This window comes from Tachyglossus aculeatus, chromosome X3 (assembly GCF_015852505.1).
Source record: "Tachyglossus aculeatus isolate mTacAcu1 chromosome X3, mTacAcu1.pri, whole genome shotgun sequence".
Classification (NCBI taxonomy): domain Eukaryota; kingdom Metazoa; phylum Chordata; class Mammalia; order Monotremata; family Tachyglossidae; genus Tachyglossus; species Tachyglossus aculeatus.
The window spans coordinates 10,938,393-10,960,038 of NC_052099.1; the positions used below are offsets into that span (position 1 = coordinate 10,938,393).

Below are 21,646 nucleotides of genomic sequence, written 5' to 3' on the forward strand. Positions count from 1 at the left end.
TGCCTTATTGAAACATCTGTGGTTGTTGTTGTTGTGTTACTGGTTTTAGGGCTCTATTAGAAAGTGGACATTGTGGTGAGGTTACGAGTTTTTATTTTCAAAACCCCTCACCTTGTTTTCTTTTCCACAGAAAAGGAATAAGCCGAAGGAACCACCCAGAGTGCCCAAATCCGCACCATTCTTTATCCCAACAGTTCCTGGTCTCATTCCAAAGTATCTTTCCTCTGAACCAGCTGACGTGCAAAAGGTAAAGAAACTGCAGCAAAGCCTACACTCTATATTCTCTTTCCCCCTGGATCTCCACTGTCTTAAATATCTTAGTTGTATGTTTAGGAGCTCCAGACTTTTGGTTCTAACCTCTTAGTAGAAAACATGGCACTCAATTGTTGGCACCTGGCTATACTTAGTAGAGTGCATCAATATTGACGGGTTTTTAACTGTCCACTTGTAGTTGGGCAAAATGGTCGTTTAAAAAATAAATTGTATGCTTACGTGCACTTTGAATATTGGGTAATGCTTTCTTTTTGTTGTTTCAGTCCAAGATTGTAAATCTGGGAATTTTGGCGCAAAAATCTGACTTCTATCTGAAACTAGAGGAAAGTCTTACCAGTACGAAGTGTAAGTTAAAATGTGACTTTTTTTGGTCCCAGATTCGATTAGACAATGTGACATCTCCAATCCTGTACAGGAACTGATAGGGAAGCGGAAAAGTGAACTCAGCTTAGTGCAGTAATTGGAAGTAATTCAGTAGCTGGACGACAACAGTGACATCCAAGTACATCCCAAACCGATGAATTTGTTTGCCTCGTAAACTAATGGGTAGGGATGTTTTTCTTGAGGCATCATTTTGTAATGTGAGCCGGAAGTCCATTAGGGCTGCTTTAAATCTTCCATTTAACTTTTGTCCTTCCTTGATGCATTGCCCAAATTCACCAGAGTGGTTCCCTGATTTTTGAAAACTTAGCACTTAAACAGAAAATTTAAACAGAACTAACCCACAGGCGTGCCTCAGTTAACTCATCTATAAAATGGGGATTAAAAGTGTGAGCCCTACGTGGGACAAACCTCACTACCCTGTGTTTACCCCAGCGCTTAGAACAGTGCTTGGCATATAGTAAGCACTTAACAAATGCCATTATTATTATTATTATTATTATTAGAAAAATGGCCAGGAAGAAAGTAATTCAGTTGTATTTATTGAGCGCTTATGTGCAGAGCCCTTTTCTAAGCACTTGGAAAAGTACAGTGCAGCAACAGAGAGAGACAACCCCTGCCCAAGACAAGCTCACATTCTAGAGGGGGCGGGGACTGTGAAATAAATGCCTTTGAAAACCTGAAGAGGGATGGACCTTGTTTATTCGTTTTTTAAAATTTTTGCTACCACCAGGTGCATTTGTCCTTTTTTTTTTTTTGGCTCCTGCTGTGTTTATTCGTGTCCATCTTTTGCATTAGACCACAACCTTGATTTTTATTATCCTTTCTCAAGCACTTAGTACAGTACTCTAATGTGGTCAGAGTGTAGCAGGCTTTTCTTTTGTTTTTTCCTCTCAGACTCCCAAGTCCCATTCTTTAATACATCATCTTGGGAGACTTTGTAAACTGTTGACACTTTTTCCCCTCAGTAATGTATTAGTCTGCCGTGGCCCTAATGACATACTTTCATGAGCTGGAGTTTATTTTAATATCCAGAGGAGCTGTAATTCAGCCTCTTGTAAAGGAAAAAAAAATAAAACCCAAACCAAAGTTAAATTACCCTTGCAGTTCATTTAGCATTCTGGTGCTGAACATGGATTTCCATTATTGTGTAATTTAATCATAATTTAGAAATGTGCTAATTGATTTAGACTGCTCTATGAGCTCTTAATGTGGAAATAGTCATTTGTTGATTTCTTACTGGAACATCCATGAAAACATATCACCATCTACAAGGGCTTATCCCTCCATAAATGTACAATTAAATATCAGTGTTCTCTCACCTAAAGTAATTGAACAATACATGTTCAGCTCACACACAAAAAAATAACCTTAGAGTGTACTGACATAACGTCTTTTGCCCTGACGGAATTTTACGCATTCCTTATTTATGGCCGAAAATGTAGTTAATTTCCTGCCAAATGTCATTAAATAATTCTATCTATATATGGAACATTTTCATAAATAGACTTGAAAAATACATCAGGTGGTGTGGAATGTTAACCAGTAAAGGAAACAGTAACAATTAGGTCATCTCTACCATCAAGTTGGAGTTCCTGTTTGCTCCGATTACCCTGTTATAAACTCCAAATGTGTTTGGTCTGTCTAGCAGCCTCACTGGCTTCATTCAGCCTCTGGAGAATGTTATAGATCTGTACTCAGTGGAACAGTTGGGAAAAAGCAGAAAAGGAAGGTCTGCTAAGATGGGGGAGTGGTAATCAAAGGAAATAGTCTTAAATTGGGGGGAAAAGAATAAAACTAGTATCACTGGTATTTATTGAGTGCTTACTGAGTGTGAGGCAGTAGTATACTAAGCTCTTCAGAGAGCACAGTAGAAGCAAGACACTTGGTCACTGACTGCCCTTATGAGCCTATGTTCTACCGAGGTGTACAGAAAAAAATAATGTACAGATAGTGGGAGTAGAAGGAAGAATCAATCAATTATATTTATTGAGCGCTTACTGTGTGCAGAGCACAGGATGAACCACCAGAATAAACTCTTGCGTATACAAATAAAAATATACATAGGTATGTACGTAGACAGGCGTGAGCTGTATAAATCCTAACGGTAGTGTTGGATTGCTGCTACTGGTGTGTTGGAATTAACCAAGGAAGGCCTCCAGAAGGTGGTATTTCCTACAGATGATTGAATCCTTGAGCTGCCTATCACCAACCTGCTTTTGTTAGCTCCCTGGGGAGGAGCTGTTTATAGTTTTGTGGTATCAGGTATTCATCAGATTTTCTGAAGTTCTTTTGAGCGGATTGTTAAGGGATGTTTTCTGCCCTCCCTCGGGAGGATGGAAGAAACAGGACAATCCTTATTAGCTGCATTAGTGGATAGTTTTGGTGAAACTTTGTGCAGTAGCAGATTAAGTGCTTCTTCAAGGTGCAGGTAGTCCTGGCAGTACACAGTGTTTCTCAGAGTACTTTGGGTAGAAGGTAGTAGCTGTAATGGCTGCGAATTGGCTCTAACCAATGTGGCTTTTTAGGCATGCTTGTTTTAAAAGCTTGTTTCATACAAGATCAAAAGGTCATGGTAGCAGTACTGTTATCTGCTCATCCGCATTGCATAGAGCCAAATGCAACTTGGTTGTCATTGTTTATTCAAAGCAACTTTAATCTGTTGTGAATTGGTTTCCTGGTGCACTGTTAATGAGCTTGCAGAGAAAGGGTCAGGTCAGTGCAGAGCACTTGAAATAAGCCTTTTTGTTTCCCATAACCTTTTTTAATTTCACACAGTGAGACAGAAGCTGTGTACTATTTCATTTGTGTTGCAACTATCTTCCCCAGAGGCTGTTTTTCCTTCCCACCGAAAACATGGTTGTTCCAAGATGGTTTTCTGCTAGCTTGGGGGTTGGCAAGAATGTAACTTGTAGGAGGAATGGCTTTGCAGCAAAAGTTTCTCATAGTTCTGTTTTGGGTCTATTTGGGACGTAAAATGCTATCTTGCTAAAACCAATGATGCCAATAACCGAACTACCTTTTTAAACCATGACACAGACGAACCTCCACTTATCCTTCTGAAAGAAATGGGTCCTTCAAGGATTGAAACAGAGCTACGAGGCTTATCTCCAGATTGCGGCGGTTCTGTAGAAGTGATGCGAAGTTTCTTGAGAATGATTGGGACGATGTTACGCTCCAAGCAAAATTTCGAACTGGCCCAGGCTTACCTTGCCTTGTTTTTGAAGGTGATTTTCCTTGTGACCATGTGTTTATAGAATGGTAGGGGACAGGTGGAGGAGGGATATTTTGCACTTATCTGAGCACTCTTCTATTGAAATTTTTCAACCATAACTTATGCCTAGGGCCACTTTTTGGATAGGAACTGCCTTGTGCCAAAAGTTAGCTGAGGATCAGAATGGCAAGTCAGGATAACAGCTGGAAATGCCCCTTTAAGGAGAAACCACATGCAGCCCTGGAGCATCTCCCCCAAACACTTAGGGAAATGTTTGGTACCCAGGTCTTAGGTTTGAGTTCCCTCTTTCCCCAAACCCAAATATCTTTAAGGGTGAAGTGCTAGTTAGGTAATTGCTTTCTGATGCACCCAATAATTTGTTTGGACTCATTAGCATTGTACTGTGAACATGTTTCTTTTGCCCACCCCTTTGCAATTTCATTGATTGCACTCAATGTTACTCAACCTTTCTCAGAAGTTGTATCCTTGCAATCACAAGACATCATCTGAAATACTCCATCCTCCCCCTGCCCCCCCTTTCTCTCTCTCTCTCTCTCTCTCTCTCTCTCTCTCTCTCTCTCTCTCTCTCTCTCTCACCAGAGAGTGAGCAGTCTTTGTGTACTGGAGTGTGAGAGTAGCAGAAAACTGTAACAGGAGCAGGTGAAAAAGAGATTTCCTTCTGACTGTTGGGCACCCTGGAGTTCCTTTTCTTTGTTCCCACTCTCTGCCATAATGGCATTCCCCCCTACAGGGTTTTGAGTTGTCCTCAAGGGTAGACTATATTTCTTACCCTATTTGAGAGTCAGTGGCAGCTAGTGTTTTAATATTGTGTGTGTACGGTTAACTTGCTGAATAAGTAAGTTGCAGATGATGTGGTAAATAGGAAGTTGTCCGCTTGACACAAAATGATTTAAAGCCAGAAAGATTACGTAATGTTGAACAGTAGCATCGTGATTACTGTAGTGGTTGAGTATGTTAAAGGTAGGAGGTTAAGCTTGTCAAGATAAAATAGCAGTGGAATAGGCAGCCAATTTCAGCAACAGGGATTCTCCCATCTATTCTACATCTGTCATCAAAATGAAAGTGTTCACTTGATGTTTAGGTATTCGCATGTGGAATTCAGATTTAGGGCAGGGAGCATAGTCACATTTTCTTTTTTCTGGCATCCCTAGGAAGCATTTCACTCTATTCCCTGAGCTCCAGTACACATCGCCAGAGAGTTCGACAAGAAGGAAAGACATACCTCTGGTTATTGTCATGAACGGGTTAAATTAGAGAAGCTTGTTCCTGGGCTTTCAGGGAGTTAGATGTTGGAGGAGGACAGAGTCCTCTGCCTTAGACAGAGAACATTGTTGAAAAATGATTTATCTCCAGAGAAAGCGGTGCTACCCTCACGTTACTGGCACCAGCTAGGCTAGATATAAGTGGTTGATAATCAAAGGTTATAACACTTAAAGGATTTTTCTGCTTTGTAATTAATAGCCAGAGTTAGTGGAAGACCAAGGGCTGTCTGTGTCTAAGACTTGGAAAGAAAGAATTAAAAACAAAATTAGCATTTAAGGACTGCAAGGGGGGAGGGGTGTGTGTGCGCGCACGCGCACGTGCACACTAATGCGTGTGGAGGGGTACATTGAAAACTAAACTTCCATAAAATTAATCATTTTGCATTTATAACTTCGAATGTTTACTTTTCAGTTGCATCTTAAAATGCTTCCTTCGGAGCCAGTGTTACTTGAAGAAGTATCCAAATTGTCAATGCAATTGGAAGAAACCTGGCTCCATCTGCAAAGGCTCTTCAATCAAAGTCTCTGTGTTTTGAGTTACATGAAGAGCGCTTTATTGTGAAGTGCTTCTTGCTCCTGGTTGAAGAATCATTCAGAATCACGGGACCAAAAGACAGGAACTTCCACTGAACGGATTCAGTTTGACCAGAATTTTATTTTTCATGCTGTCAGCCCAGTGTAGTGTTCCATCAATAGCACGTGTAAGTGAAGTGCTAAGAACTTTGCTTAAAATAAAAATCTACACTTGGATGTTTATAAAACAGGACCGTACTTGTTTAAATGAAAATACCTGCCATTTTTAACGTAAAATGGAAGTGTATGCTGTAAAGAGTCATCATTACCTTTAAAGCAATAAATCAAAGAGCCACTTTAAAAAAAAATTCAAGCAGTAATAGTTGTCTTCAGTTGAAAATACCAGGACTTTCCCTTGCATTCACTTCATTGTTTTATCAGAGATTGCTTGAATCTCTTGTAAGCTAAAAACATAGTTTCTTTTCTCATAGTGCCAACTTCCCAAATTACTGTGATTATCCATGGCTTTCTTACCTAGCCACCATCATTATGGATTTCAATTGCTGGCAATGCTGCAAAATGCCCTTCCCCTTCACTTGCAGTAAGTTCCATCCCTTGGAGTCCCCAGTGCCTCCATCGGCAGGTAGAGCAAACAGGTTGCCACCATTGATAAGTTCTTCAAATGTGGCCAGAGAGTTAATTTCTCCAGTCACCTCTTTCACTTAGCCATCTCCTAGAGTACTGTCTTCAACAGAACTGCTCTCAGTGCCCCAAATGACTTTTGGCAAGCAGATCTGGCTCAATTGTGTCCTGCCTCACTATAATGACACTTTGCTTGAACTGGGGACAGCCATTTCTTAACCTCTGTCTCATAAATAAATGCATGAATTTATATTAATGTCTGTCTTCCCCTCTAGACGAAGCTCACTGTGGGCAGGGAATGTGTCTGTTGTTATATGGTATTCTCCCAAGTGCATAGTACAGTGCTTTGCAAACAGTAAGCACCCAATAAATGTGAATGAAAAGATCGGGCTTCGGAGGGCCCGGCTTTCCAGCAGTGAATGACCATTGGTTTAATGGCTGCTGGTAACTTGTGGTTCAGCTAGGCAGAAAGAAGACGTGAGTCACCGATTGGTAATATTTATTGAACACTGTGTAGAGCGCTGTAATGTGGGCCTGTAAGAGTATAATTGAATCAGGAGATACGATCCTTAACCTCCAAGAGTTTACATTCTAGTGGGGGGAGAGCATCACAGAGTAATGTACAGATAGGAGGAAGGCGGAAAATGGGATATGTACATGAGTGTTAGTGCTTAAGTAATGGGGTGTGTAAGGTATGCGTGGAAATGCTACAGGAGGTTGAGAGTGCTTAGGTGGTGCACAGGTATCTTAGTGGTAGTTGTGGGGGAGATTCTTTCAAAGAAGGGGAGAACTGTGGGTGCTGGATATGAAAGGAGAAGGGAGTTCCGGGTGGGAGGCGGGCTGAGTTGATTTGAGTCTTCACTGCCATCTGAGTGCCGAGAGGTATCACTGCCAATCTTAACAAATATCATTAATTATTGTTATTATCCTGCTTTCCTCCATGGCAGCCCATATTGTCTTCTCTAATTGGGGGTTCCAATGGGAAAACTGGGCGGTTTTTGCACAAAATGTTCCCATTGGGGACTGTTTTTCACGAATCGCCCTCACACTGTGGTGCCAGTCTTATGCAACAGTAACATGTATTACAAGTGTTTTGCCTTTAACAGTGACAATGTATCCTTCTGTTAGGGCATTTAAGTTTTCCCTTTTTTCAAAGGGAACAAATATGGACATGATATTAAGTTGGTCTGGCAAGTCCCCCTGTTAAACTAATTCCCTCTGCTGCTCACCTTCCTCTGATACCCTGAAGCCATTCTTTTCTTCATTTAACATTTATTGAACCCTATAATGGGTGCAAAACAAATTAAATTTCCGTGGTCCTTCCCCTCTAGAAATTTCTACTCTAAAAAAGCGGTAGTTTCTCCAAATGGGAGCCAATATTGAATTTTCTTTATTGGATGGCAGCAGTTCAAGTCTCCTTAGAGTGGAAAGGAGAGCTGAAAGGAGTAGAACATTGTTTTTTGAGGTGTTTTTGTTTTTAAATGGTATTTAAGCACTTACTATGTGCACTGTACTAAGCGTTGGGATAGATACAAGGTTATTGGATTGCACACAGTCCTTGACCCACATAGGGCTTGGTCTAATTCACCATTTTATAGATGAGGTAACTGAGACACAGAAGTTAAGTGGCTTGCTCAAGGGCACACAGGGGACTTGTAGCAGAGCCAGAATTAGAACCCAGGTCCTCTGACTCCTAGGCCCATGCTCTTTTCACTAGGCCGCACTGGTTCAAGTTTTTGAATTCATAATTTATGGGGTACTCAGGTTGTTTTTTTTAATCTAGCACTCAGACTACAACAGTAACAACTGGGTTATTGTTATGCTACTATGGTTCATACCTAACTATTGTACTTTCCCAAGTGCTTAGTACAAAGTTGGTCTGTTGAAGACATCCATGTGGGAAAATTGTGGGGTAAGGAGAGGTTTTGGAAGGGGAATTCCAACTTGCTTTGCAATGCAACCTTTAGTTTTTTCTTTATCCATTTCATATAAGGGAAACTGTCAGCTCCCTGGACTTTTTGCTACATAGCCATTGCATAATCACAGTTTCTTTCTCTTTTTATTTTTATTTTTTTAATGGAATTTGTTAAGCATTTACAATGTGTCAGGCACTATACGGAGCCCTGGGGTAGATACAAGCTAATCAGGTTGGACACAGTCCCTGTCCCACAAGGGGCTCATAGTCTTAATCCCCATTTTACCCATGAGATAACTGAGGCACGGAAAAGTTAAGTCACTTGCACAAGGTCCCACAGCAGACAAATGGCAGAGCAGGAGTTAGAACCCAGGTCATTCATTCATTCATTCATTCATTCAATCGTATTTATTGAGCGCTTACTGTGTGCAGAGCACTGTACTAAGTGCTTGGGAAGTACAAGTTGGCAACCTATAGAGACTCCCTACCCAACCGTGGGCTCACAGTCTAGAAGAGGGAGACAGACAACAAAACATATTAACAAAATAAAACAGAATAGTAGATATGTACAAGTAAAATAAATAGAGTAATAAATCTCTACAAACATATACAGGTGCTGTGGGGAGGGAAAGGAGGTAGGGTGGGGGGGAGGGGGAGGGGGAGAGGAAGGAGGGGGCTCAGTCTGGGAAGGCCTCCTGACTTCCTGAGCTCCTTTTGACTCTCAGGCCTGTGCTCTATCCACAAAGCCATGCTGCTTCCTTTCTCTCATTCCATAGTCCCTGACAAAATCATGACCACTGGAGCTCTCTTCAGCCACCCGTGATTTGAGATAACCAGTTTCTGAAGGCACAGCGGGACATGTTTCCACTTAATTTCAGGGGAACAAGATCTTGGTTGTTGTCCAAAATGATAGTTTTGTAGGATAATTTCAAATTACTTCAAATTAAATACTTCTGAAATTGACTCTCAAGTGAATGTTCTCCCAAATTTTTTAGATTATTTATCATAGAAACACATGATCTGTTTGGTGTCTCAATAATTTGGAGAAATAATTTTCAGATAGCACAAGGCAGTTGTGAGTGTCTGGGAATACTGATGCCACCTTTATTTTCACAAAGAAATTACTGGCTTCTTGCACCTAAAGTGAATTTCAGTCTTCAGCTTGGTAACATTAACTCTGAGCTAAAATGTAACAGAAAAAAAACCGGTATTTCACTTGTTCCTGAATTATTCATTCATTCAATCGTATTTATTCAGCACTTACTGTGTGCAGAGCACTGTACTAAGCGCTTGGGAAGTACAGGTTGGCAACATATAGAGACGGTCCCTACCCAACAGTGGGCTCACAGTCTAGAAGGGGGAGACAGAACAGAACAAAACATATTAACAAAATAAAATAAATAGAATATGTACAAGTACAATAAATAGAGTAATAAATACAAACATATATACAGGTGCTGTGGGGAAGGGAAGGAGGTAAGGCGGGGGGGATGGAGAGGGCGAGGAGGGGGAGAGGAAGGAGGGGGCTCAGTCTGGGAAGGCCTCCTGGAGGAGGTGAGCTTTCAGTAGGGCCTTGAAGGGAGGAAGAGAGCTAACTTGGCGGATGTGGGGAGGGAGGGCATTCCAGGCCAGGGGGATGACGTGGGCCGGGGGTCGATGGCGGGGCAGGCGAGAACGAGGCACGGTGAGGAGGTTAGCAGCAGAGAAACGGAGGGTGTGGGCTGGGCTGTAGAAGGAGAGAAGGGAGGTGAGTTAGGAGGGGGCGAGGTGATGGAGAGCCTTGAAGCCGAGGGTGAGGAGTGAGTTTCTGCCTGAATTACTCAGATGCGTACTTGTTTGTTGATTTCAATATGTGCTCCCAAGCTAGTTTTTCTTCCCAGTGGAAGACTGAAAATAACGCTTGGTTTCTATTTTACAAGCAGTTTCTTACTGTAATTAACCGCTGTAAAAAAAAAAGTATCAAGTATATCAAACTACATATTGTATAAATGAGAATCCTTAAGCCTACTATCGATAGTGGGGAATAAATTCTGTTTAAAAACAGTTTTTTGGGGAGGGCATTAACAGAACCTATTCATTCTACTGTTTTTATTGAGCACTTACTGTGTGCAGAGCACTATACTAAGCATACTAAACTAATACTGTGTAAATGAGGGGTATTTTTTTACAAGTAGAATGTTCTAGATTATTGTTTTAAAGTTGGTCATTTCAGAATATGCAGTAGATGCTACAGCTGTCCTTTAGAGAAAAAGGGAGGTTTTATAAACTGGTACACACCTTGGCTCAAGTAGGTACCATTGGAAAATATGTCTTGTCATTGAAACTATAGGGTGATATGTCCATTACAATAGAGCCTCATTTAAAGCCAATTTGCCCAAGCGTACTTTCAGCACACACAATGTCACTCGAGTGGAAAGGTCAGGGGTTTCAGAAGCTCCCACAAAGCCCGTCCCCAGTGTCTGCTGACCCGAGTGGGCTGTTCTCTGCTCCCTGCCTCCTCTCCACAGAAATGGGATTTGCCCAAGGTGTTGTTTGCCCACAGGATTTTGCAATCGGCCAATAATTTGAACATCCTCCTTTAGGTAGAGGCAAGTCGAGACACCAGAATTGAACACACACGAAACAGATCCACAAGGAGACACGGACCGATCTACCTTGCAGGAAGGCATAAACACAGATGAGAGTAAAGGAATAAAGACACTTAAGCAAACGGTAGGGCAAATCTACATGTAAATGTCCATAGTGGTAAATACTGTTGCTCAATACTGGTCCAAATATATCGTTTTAAAATTGATGAAAAATAGGAGAATTCAAAAATTTAATCTGATTCAATGACTCCTGCAAATTGGTTTCATATAGTGTTTTCCAAGTACTACCTATGTTATGAGTTTTTCCTGAATTTCACCCCAACATGCCTTGTGTTAAATTCTTTGATGGCGTGCACTGAGCATTCATTGGGCATAGAGCACTGTAACAAATGCACCAGAAGCAAAAGAGATAGCCCCTGCCCTCATAGGAGTTTGATAAACCAACAGGGAGAGACAATCAATCAATCAATCAGTTGAATATATTGAGTGCTTTCTGTGTGTGGAACATTGTTCTAAGTGCTTGGGAGAGTACAGTATAATGGAGTTGATAGGTGTGCTCCCTGTCCACAATGAGCTTATGCTCTACAGGGAGAGACAGACATTAAATAAATTATGGATGTGTACAAAAGTGCTGAGGAAGGGGTGAATCAATCAATCAATCGTATTTATTGAGCGCTTACTGTGTGCAGAGCACTGTACTAAGCACTTGGGAAGTACAAATTGGCAACATATAGAGACAGTCCCTACCCAACAGTGGGCTCACAGTCTAGAAGGGGGAGACAGAGAACAAAACCAAACATATTAACAAAATAAAATAAATAGAATAGATATGTACAAGTAAAATAAATAGAGTAATAAATATGTACAAACATACATATATACAGGTGCTGTGGGGAAGGGAAGGAGGTAAGACGGGGGAATGGAGAGGGGGACGAGGGGGAGAGGAAGGAGGGGGCTCAGTCTGGGAAGGCCTCCTGGAGGAGGTGAGCTCTCAGTAGGGCCTTGAAGGGAGGAAGAGAGCTAGCTTGGCGGATGGGCAGAGGGAGGGCATTCCAGGCCAGGGGGATGACGTGGGCCGGGGGTCGACGGCGGGACAGGCGAGAACAAGGCACGGTGAGGAGATTAGCGGCAGAGGAGCGGAGGGTGCGGGCTGGGCTGTAGAAGGAGAGAAGGGAGGTGAGGTAGGAGTGGGGTGAATAAAGGGTGCAACTCCAAATGCAAGGGGGTTACAGAAGGGAGAGGTAGAAGAGGAAATGAGGGCTTAATCAGGGAAGCCCTCTTGGAGATGTGCCTTAATAAGGCTTTGAAGGTGGAGAGAGTGATCATCTTTCAGATATTAAGAGGGAGCGTGTTCCAGGCCAGAGGCGGGATGTGGGAGAGAGGGCAGCAGTGAGATAGATAAAATAGAGGTTCATTGGGTAGACTGATGTTAGAGGAGTGAAATGGGTTGTGGGAAAGCAGCAATTCGAGGTAGGAATGGGCAAGGTGGTTGAGTGCTTTAAAGCCAGTGGTAAAGAGTTTCTGTTTGATGCGTCAGATGGATGGGCAACCACCGGAGGTTCTTGAGGAGTGAGGAATAGGGACTGAATGTTTTTGTAAAAAAATGACTGGGCAGCACAGTGAAGTATGGGCTAGAGTGGGGAGGGTTAGGCAGAGAGGTCAGCAAGAAGATTGATGCAGTAGTCCAGGTGGAATGGAGTAAATTCTTGGATTAATGTAGCAGTTTGGATGGAGAGGAAAGGGTGGATTTTAATGATGTGAAGGTTGAACCAACAGGATTTAGTGACAAATTGAATATGTGAGTTGAATATTCGAGAGAGATGAATGGAGGGTGATGCCAAGTTTCTGGGCTTGTGAGCAAGGAAAGATGGTGGTGCTGTCTACAGTGATGAGAATGTCATGGGGAGGACGGAGTTTGGGAGAGAAGATAAGGAGTTCTGTTTAGGGCATGTTAAGTTTGAAGTGGTAGTGGAACATCCAAGTAGAGATGTCCTGGAGGCAGGAGGAAATGTGAGATTGCAGAGCGGAAGAGAGATCCGAGCTGGAGATGTAGATTTGGGAATCAGCCTCTAGAGGTGGTAGTTGAAGCCATGGGAGCGGATGAGTCATCCAAGGGAGTGAGTGTAGGTGGAGAATAGAAGGGTACACAGAACTGAACCTTGAGAGACTCCCACAATTAGGGGGTGGGAGGCAGGGGAGGAGCCCATGAAAGAGACTGAGAATGGGTGGCCAGAGAGATAGGAGGAAAGCAGTGAGGAAAAAGCCATTGGAGAGGAAATAGTAGAAGATGGCAGTCAGAGAGAAAAGAAGGGAGGGGGCAAGTGCTTTGATAAGGTGTGAAGAGATGAGGCTGGAGTTGTAGGTGGAGGGGGTGGATTCTGAGAGAAGGCAGGAGATCTCTTGAGAGACTGCTGGGCAAGATGGGAGAGTTGAGGAAGGGGCAGGAGGAGGGAGGGCCTGGAGAGGAGCAGGGGAGATTTTAGGCAGATCATGCCTGATGGTTTCAATTTTCTCCATAAAGTATGTGGCCAGATCATTAGGGGCAAGAGATAGGGGAGGTGGAGAAACAGTGGGCTTGAGGGAGGACTTAAACGTCTGGATCAACTGGGGAGGGCAGTGAGTATGGGAGTCAATAAGGGTGGAGAAATCATTTTGCTGGACAGAGTTAGAGCATGTAAGGATAATAATTATGATACTTATATTAAGTGCTTACTATGTGCCAAACACCATTCTAAGCGCTGGGGTAGTACATGTTAATCAGGTTGGATCCAATCCCTATCCCACATTGGGCTCACACTCCTAATCCCCATTTTTTACACATGAGGTAACTGAGGCACAGAGAAGTTAAGTGACTTGCACAAAATCACACAGCAGATATGCGGCAGAGCCAGGATTAGAATCCATGACCTTCTGACTCCCAGGCCTGTGCTCTATCCACTACGCCATGCTGCTTCCCATGTTCAAGGATGAACTTGAGGTGGATGAGATTGACCTGATATCTGGATTTTCACCAGCAACACTTTGTGGCTTGTGCACAGGAGCGAAGGCAGACATACATTGTTTACAAACAGGGAGGAGGAAGAACAAGGATTTAACTAGGAATAGCAAGAGTGTGTCCTTAGAGAAGATTGAATTCCTGACAGTCAGTTATATTTATTGAGCACCTGTTGTGTGCAGAGCACATGCACGGGTGCAGTAGAACTAATAGTTATCACCCCTGCCTTCAAGGATCTTAGATTCCACCTTGGAGAGTTAGGCAGGTAAGTGAGAGAGCTTGCAAGAGGAACGCTTAGCAGTCGTCTAAAGGAAGTCAGGCAATTGTATTTATTGAGCGCTTACTGTGTGCAGAGCACTGTACAAAGCACTTGGAAAAGTGCAATATGATAATATAACAGATACATCTAATCCTAGTGGAAGCGAGGGTGGCAGGAAGGGAATACCTCAGGAATGGGGTCTGATCTGGGATTAGGGAATGGGCTAAGAATGGCCTGAAATTTCGTCCTACCCTAAAGATGGTCCATTAGGAAAGATATTCTGGGAAGGGTCCGCTGAGGGGTGGTGAATTCAAGAAGCCAGATGTATTGTTTATCACAGGGCTGGGTGTCACAGACATATAGAAAGGTTGGAACTTTCAGAGCTTGTTTGGTTTAGAACTTGCAGCATGTTGTTGCTACACACCTGCCCCAAAAGGCGTGCTGACCTTCTTGATTTGATTTTCTCTATGCAGTATTTCTATTAAGTATATTTGGCTACTGTATGTTGAATTCTCATTTGAAATTACAGTTCGGGCTTTAAACAGGCACTATAAATTGGTCATTTCTCATTTCTGGTTTCCAAGCCTTTCTAATACCCTGAAGAATAATTTCAGACAAAATACTGAGAACAAATACAGTAATGCAAATTTTCTGTTGCAGTAAGCTTCCTACAGTAAAACAGCCCTTGAAAAAGCACTTATAATCGGTGAGAGAAATAGATGTAGGCTGGTCATTGAAAATGATGGCATATATTTTGTGTGGTATTTAAAAAAAATTGAGTAGGAGGAAAAATGGAATACTAAATAACTCATAGGGGAGGTTGATTAAACTGTTTGGAAGTTGGATGAATGGCAAGTCCAAATCCTGTAGCAGGAAAAAAACCTCAGACAATACCATTTTACAGATCTTTAGCTTGCTCTGGACCGTGAAGCCATGTTTATGGCATTACTTTGATCTCTCAAAAGAAGACTTGGCTTGCATTCAGTTTTCTATTTCTTCGACTGTCATTGCGTTATTGGTCAATGTAGGGCCAGATTTGGTACAACTTTCAGTTCTACGTTGCTATTCATTAACTGGATAGTTTCCGTGATGTAGATTGGTACATGCCACTCAATTGTAGGTGGGCTTCTATAGGCCAGTGCACAGTATCAATAGCATTTGAAAGCTCCTGGAAGACTATTTCAAGCTTTACGGAAGCAGCTTGCTGGTTTGAAAGACTAGAAAAGCACTGGTCAACAAACGCTAACTTTCTAAGTACCTTGTTTTGTTGAACAGAGCTGCATGAAATAAATTGAAAAAAATGAACCTACTATCCAGCTCTTCCTCATTTGAAATGAAGAGCGGATGACTCAGGATTCATCGACCCTTGCATAGCTGTCAGTGTGAGTCCCATGTGGGATAGGGGCTATGTCCAACCTTGTATCTACCCTAGCGCTTAGTACAGTGCCTTAGTAAACACCATTCAAAAATGAAAAACCCAGCACTTTCCAACTATGAAGTGGTGTTTATTCAGCACTTATCACGTGCAGAGAGAGCACTCTACTAAACGCTTGGGATAGTATAATATGTCAGAGTCGGTAGACACGTTCCTTGCCCACAAGGAATTTAGCTCCTTTGTGAATCAGACCAAATTTAAGCACTCTTCAGCTGATCATGTTTTCCACTGTGAGTCATATCCTATCCCCTAGTGGCAACTGAAATTACCTGTGCAATTGTTTGTGGTATAATGTGCTACAAAAGAGACGCTGGGAAGGATCTCATCGCACTGACAAAGACATTTTGAACTGTCATTGGATTTCGCCAACCTGCCCCGTACTTCTCTGGTATGGCTAATTACTTAAATTGCCATTAAGTTGAGGGAGAAAGCTGAAGAGAAGTCTCGATAATTGATAAACTAAGGGGATTTAGTCAGTTGCATGATGGATGGCTAGGGAAAACAGAAAACAGCAGGTATTTTGAAGTACAGTACTGAAAGAATTCTGGATTAGAGATTCTTTTCATCTTCCCTAAGGAAACAGTTGGGCCAGGAATCAGCACCAGCCATACACCCACCAGAGGTTGATACATCATCTCTGCCATAGCTGGCCGTGGTCAGCACTTTGCCCAGAGCTCCCTCTTGATCAGCAGTGTATAGCTCCTGTTAGGGAGATAGAATGTACCCTGCCACTATTTCCAGGGAGGCAGTGATCCCCTGGCTCGATGAAATCTGAAATGGGGGCAGGTTGACTCTACCTAGCCCAGGCCGGCCATTTTGGGGTCCAACTTAGCCTGAGCAGAGTTCTTTACTGAGAGTTTGAATCCAGTCTAACCCTACCCACACACTAGTAGTCCTGACATATCACCATGCTGAGATATTGGAACTGGCCCTCTTAATGATAATGATGGTATTTGTTAAGCACTTACTATGTGTCAAACACTATTCTAAGCCCTGGGGTAGATATAAGTTGAGAAACAGCGTGGCCTAGTGGAAAAGAGCACGGGCTTTGGAGTCAGAGGTCATGGGTTCAAATTCTGGCTCCACCAATTGTCAGCTGTGTGACTTTGGGCCAGTCACTTAACTTCTCTGGGCCTCAGTTCCCTCATCTGTAAAATGGGGATTAAGACTGTGAGCCCCCCCGGGACAACCTGATCACCTTGTAACCTCCCCAGTGCTTAGAACAGTGCTCTGCACATAGTAAGCATTTAATAAATGCCATTATTATTATTAATAATAATTACTTACTATTTTTTCCCCGTGCCTCAGTTACCTCATCTGTAAAATGGAGATTAATGAGCCCCATTTGGGACTGTGTCCAACCTGATTGTCTTGTTATCTACCTCAGTGCTTAGTACAGTGCCTGGCACTTAGTAAGTGCTTAACAAATACCATTTAAAAACAAGTTAATCTGATGGGACACAGTCCCTGACCCCCATGGGGCTAAAAGTCTAAGTAGAAGGGAATGTCTGAACTGGTAGCTCCCGTCTAAATGGACACAGGCCCTTAAATACCTTTTGATCATATTTACTTTCCATGGTGGTATCAAGCCAAGTCTGGGAAAGAGGACTGGTCTGAAAAAAGGTTAAGGATTCCCTATGAGCAATTTGAACAAGTCTCACAGATATCACACTCACTTTTAGTGGCGACTAGCTATGATCTCCTTGCATACTAATAATTTGGTTTTACTCTGGTTAGACTAAGGAAGCCAGATCACACCCTTTCTTAAATATAAACCTTGACAAGAGAACAGAAGGCACTAATGATTATTGAGGGGCAAAAAATATTGAAATAATATTTATAACTGGTTCCTTTTTTGTCTTCCCAATACGGTACTTAGTTCTTTGAGGACATGTGGCACTCTTCATAAATTTATCCAGGAGACTTTGGTGGACTTGAGGGAAGGAAGGGAGAATAGGTGGAAGGGGATGTTGGTGGATGTGGCCAGCCTGTGGGCAAACTTCAGGAGATGCAGAAGGCAGTGAGGAGGTCAGGGGGTCAATCTGAAGTTACCGGAGCAGCCTTCTGGCAGAGCAGAGGGCCATGTTAAAAATATCAGAAAGCTAGGTATATGTGCTGTCATGCTCTGCTTCATAAACCCACTCCTACGATCTCCTGCCAACCTCATCTCCTGCTGAGAGGTATAAAATGCAAGTCAAGTCACTCGATCCTACCTATTGTAGAGCAGGTTGGTGGCTTTGTTGACTGAAGAGTCTGAATCCCTCCCTCCGTTTCAGGGGATTTGTTTAATGATGGTATTTTGTTAAGCGCTAACTATGTGCCAACTGTCTACCAACTCTGTTATATTGTACTCTCCCAAGTGCTTAATAGAGTGCTCTGCACATAGTAAGTGCTCAATAAATGTGATTGATTCTTATATTTATTTATTTATTTATTTATTTTACTTGTACATATCTATTCTATTTATTTCATTTTGTTAATATGTTTGGTTTTGTTCTCTGTCTCCCCCTTTTAGACTGTGAGCCCACTGTTGGGTAGGGACTGTCTCTATATGTTGCCAACTTGTACTTCCCAAGCGCTTAGTACAGTGCTCTGCACACAGTAAGCACTCAATAAATACGATTGATTGATTGATTGATTGAATAGAGGTACGGAATCAGGAGTTTTGTGTTCAAATCAATCCCTCCCTCTTGAGGTGCCTGGAACTTCCGGGAAATGTACCAACCTACTCAGAACAGAGACTTACCTGCTCTGATGCCATCCTTGGCTGGATGTGAGGGAGCCCCATTTTGAAGTCTTTAAAATGAATCTCTTTTCGCTAGTTATCCATGATGCCTGCAAATGAATCGAACAGGTAATGTGATGTTAATTTCCTTTCCTTGACAACTTGCCCTGTATAAGAGAAAACAGAGACAGTGTCCTTTGCCACATTCCTAGACTCCAGAAACAGAGGAGCTGGAAATCAGAGGATCTAACTGGCTCGAGGCCTGAATTTCTTTCCATTAATGGCCCTAGAAGATTCAGGCTGCGCCTTGATATTTCATGAGGATGAGTCATTTCGAATGCCCATATATCACCGAAGTGCCAGGAGGCACGGGGTGTTCTTGAGAGCATTGGACACTAATGGTGATATATGATTCCAATATGATGCAAGGAGCGGCCGACTCTGAATTTCAGAATTATTCAAATGATTGCAAATGGGAAATAGTGGACTTGCCAAATGTTAGCAATAGTCGAGAAGCAATCACTAAACCCAAGAGGGTCCATGTTTTTAGGAGCCCGGGAGGGCCTTTTCTCATTGCCACCTTCTTCTCTCTGTTTTATTATTGCTTCAGTCTTCATGTATTGAATACCTACAGGATGTAGAGCAATAGAGTTGGAGGACATGATCCCTATCCTCAAGGAGCTTACAGCCTGCTGTGTGCAGAGCACTGTACGAAGCAGTTGGGAGAGTACAATAGTTAGATCTGGGTTCTAATCCCAGCTCTGCCTCTCATTTCCTGTGTAACCTTGGGTAAGTCACTTAACTTCTCTGTGCCTCAGTTACCTTGTCTGTAAAATTGGGATTAAGACTGGGACGTGGACTGTATCCAACCTGATTACCTCGTATCCACCCCAGTGCTTAGTACAGTGCCTGGCACATAGTAAACACTTAACAAGTACCACAAAAAAAATGACGAGTAGTGGGAGCTCGTTTTTCTTGATCCTTTGTAAGCTAGCACCAGTAAGGGAAGCTCTCCCAGGATTTACAAGCTTTTTTGCTGACTATATTGAGTTGAGGGCCTCTCATGTTCCAATGTTTCCTCTACTGCTTCAATAAAAAAATGAAACCGACCTGTCAGAGCTCAGAGAGCAAAGGAAAATTCCTGCTGTACATTGAAATTAGGGTTCTGGAAGAAGCTATGAATAATATAGTGAGAGTAAACTTGGTTTTTGAATAAGATCTGAAGTTTGTTCAATGTCCATTGCCCTTCACATCCAACCTTATCTCTTCAAATGAGACCCAGTAAAGTGAATGTCAATGATGAAATTCCAAGATAACAGTATCTCGAAAATGTATCCCTCCTTTCCTCTCTGGAGCCCTACATTATGAGAAAGTCTTCCAAAACAAGCATCTCTAATCCCTACCCTAATTTAATCAGCACTCATAGTCTTTGTTATCAATCAGTGGTATTTACTGAGCACTTACCACGTGCAGAGCACTCTACTGAGCATGTGGGAGAGTACAACAGTTGGTAGACATGTTCCTTGCCCATGGAGAGCTTATTGGTTACTAATTTTTTTTAACCACTTGTGTTAATTCGTCAAATCTATTTTCATGTTGATTTACCTATTATCTATTCCTCAATTCAATTCCCTAGCTAGTCCCTCCACCTACTTGATCATGTCACCCCATCAGCTCCCATGACATTCATCTGTTTCTTCCTTAATTGGATTTTCTGCTTTGTGCTTTTGTTATCGGTATATGTGCTCTGGCTATTTTATCTATTGTATGTTTGGCAATTCATGTCTCTCTGCCTCCCTGTTGAGACTGTAGGTTCCTCAAGGGTGGGAACCCTCTCTCTGTATTTTTCCTTTATGTTCCCAAACACCTAGTGCAGGTCTCTGCACACATTAGGCATTCAATAAATACTATTGATGATTCTTCCAGGATAGGGATTATATTTGGTACTTCTGTATGTTCCTTAAGTGGCTCTCTGCAACAGTATCAATACCGTTACTGATCCAGATATCTAAAATGCATGTTTAGCAATTTTCTTTTGGACACAAGCATTTTGGGCTCACTGCATTTTAAGTGGAAAAAAGAACCGAATGAATACTCAGGAAAATGTGGTGTGTCTCGTGAGATTTTAGGTGCCGGAACTTGCTTTTGCTGGCCGGATTCTGACCCCTTTACAGATTAATCTCTCCTCTCTTGGGGATTTTTGAAGAGGCCCAGTAAACTCTCCACAAAGGAAAGAGAAAGAGTAGTGGTTCCTTGTTTGTTGTTACTTTGTTAAAGGGCCCTTCCTTCAAAGAGCTGACCATGCAGCAGAACAGACTTCAGTCATGAAGTGGCTAATGTTTTGAAATATTCCAGAAAGGAAGCAGGGGAGAGAATGGAAAGAGAAAATGAGAGCTCAAAGGGGCTAAGCATGTTGGAAGAGAAGGGCATGGAAAATCAAACCCCAGGCTTTTGATGGAGGGGTCTCTACCTTGTCCTCCTTTGTAGTTCATCCTGTTGTGACCTTCACCCCGAGGTGGGGTGAGGGAACCCCCATCAACCCCCATGTTTTGTTTTGTTGTCTGTCTCCCCCTTCTAGACTGTGAGCCCGTTATTGGGTAGGGACCGTCTCTATATGTTGCTGACTTGCACTTCCCAAGCGCTTAGTACAGTGCTCTGCACACAGTAAGCACTCAATAAATATGATTGAATGAATGAATGAATGAACTCACCCCAATCCAGTCATCTTTACTAGAAGGTTGGCGGGGCGAGGGGTTGTGGGGTGGGCTCTGTTATTTTGTTTACTGCTCACTCTTATCAGAGATTTCTGGTAGTGTGCTTCTCCTTCAGAGCTGTGCTCTCTCCTCTTCCTCACAGTGTCTGCCTTTATATGTAGGGAGCTTCTTAATATCAATTTTCAAAAGCACGCCAAATTCCAACTCAAATCCCTACTTTATTAACTGCATCAATACAATAAAGCAAAGAGGAAAATATTGAAGCGGTCACTGTGGAAAAAAATAAGCAATAAAATTTTGAAGGAGAATGTATATAAGTTATAACTCTATGGGGAAATCTGTTGAGCAGGTAGTTAAATAGATGTCTTGTCTTGAGGGACTCCAGCAATCAATATTAGCCATCTACCGAAAAAGTGTGTCCTTTGCATGCAAAACGTATGTTCACCTAAAGACTGTTCTTTGTCATCATCGTATCAAGTATTCAGTTTATTCACCAGCACAGGGCACTGCTATTATTTCTTTTAGGGATGGGTGTGTGGCTAGAAAAAGTGTCCCATGATCGTTACATAGGCACTGGATGGAAGAGACTGTCTTTTAATCAGTCGATTCACTCAGTCATATTTGAGTGTTTACTATGTGCAGAGTACTGTACTAAGTGCTTGGGAGAGTGTTATCTTTCAACAACTCACGCATGGAATCTCACCGTCAG

At 42.4% G+C, this 21,646-nt stretch overlaps 1 protein-coding gene across 2 annotated transcripts in view; it reads left to right on the forward strand.

Moving 5' to 3' along the window:
• WDR36 (WD repeat domain 36) overlaps window positions 1–6,525 on the forward strand; it is a 35,699-nt gene extending 29,174 nt beyond the window's left edge. The window contains exons 20-23 of one of the 2 annotated variants that reach the window (XM_038770494.1): window positions 131–247; window positions 537–618; window positions 3,694–3,881; window positions 5,564–6,525. In XM_038770494.1, the coding sequence (XP_038626422.1) occupies window positions 131–247; window positions 537–618; window positions 3,694–3,881; window positions 5,564–5,713 (537 nt within the window). In that variant the 3' untranslated portion in view covers window positions 5,714–6,525. The remainder of the gene's footprint in view (window positions 1–130; window positions 248–536; window positions 619–3,693; window positions 3,882–5,563) is intronic. The other variant, XM_038770495.1, reaches the window with a different exon arrangement.
• Window positions 6,526–21,646: the final 15,121 nt, after the last annotated feature.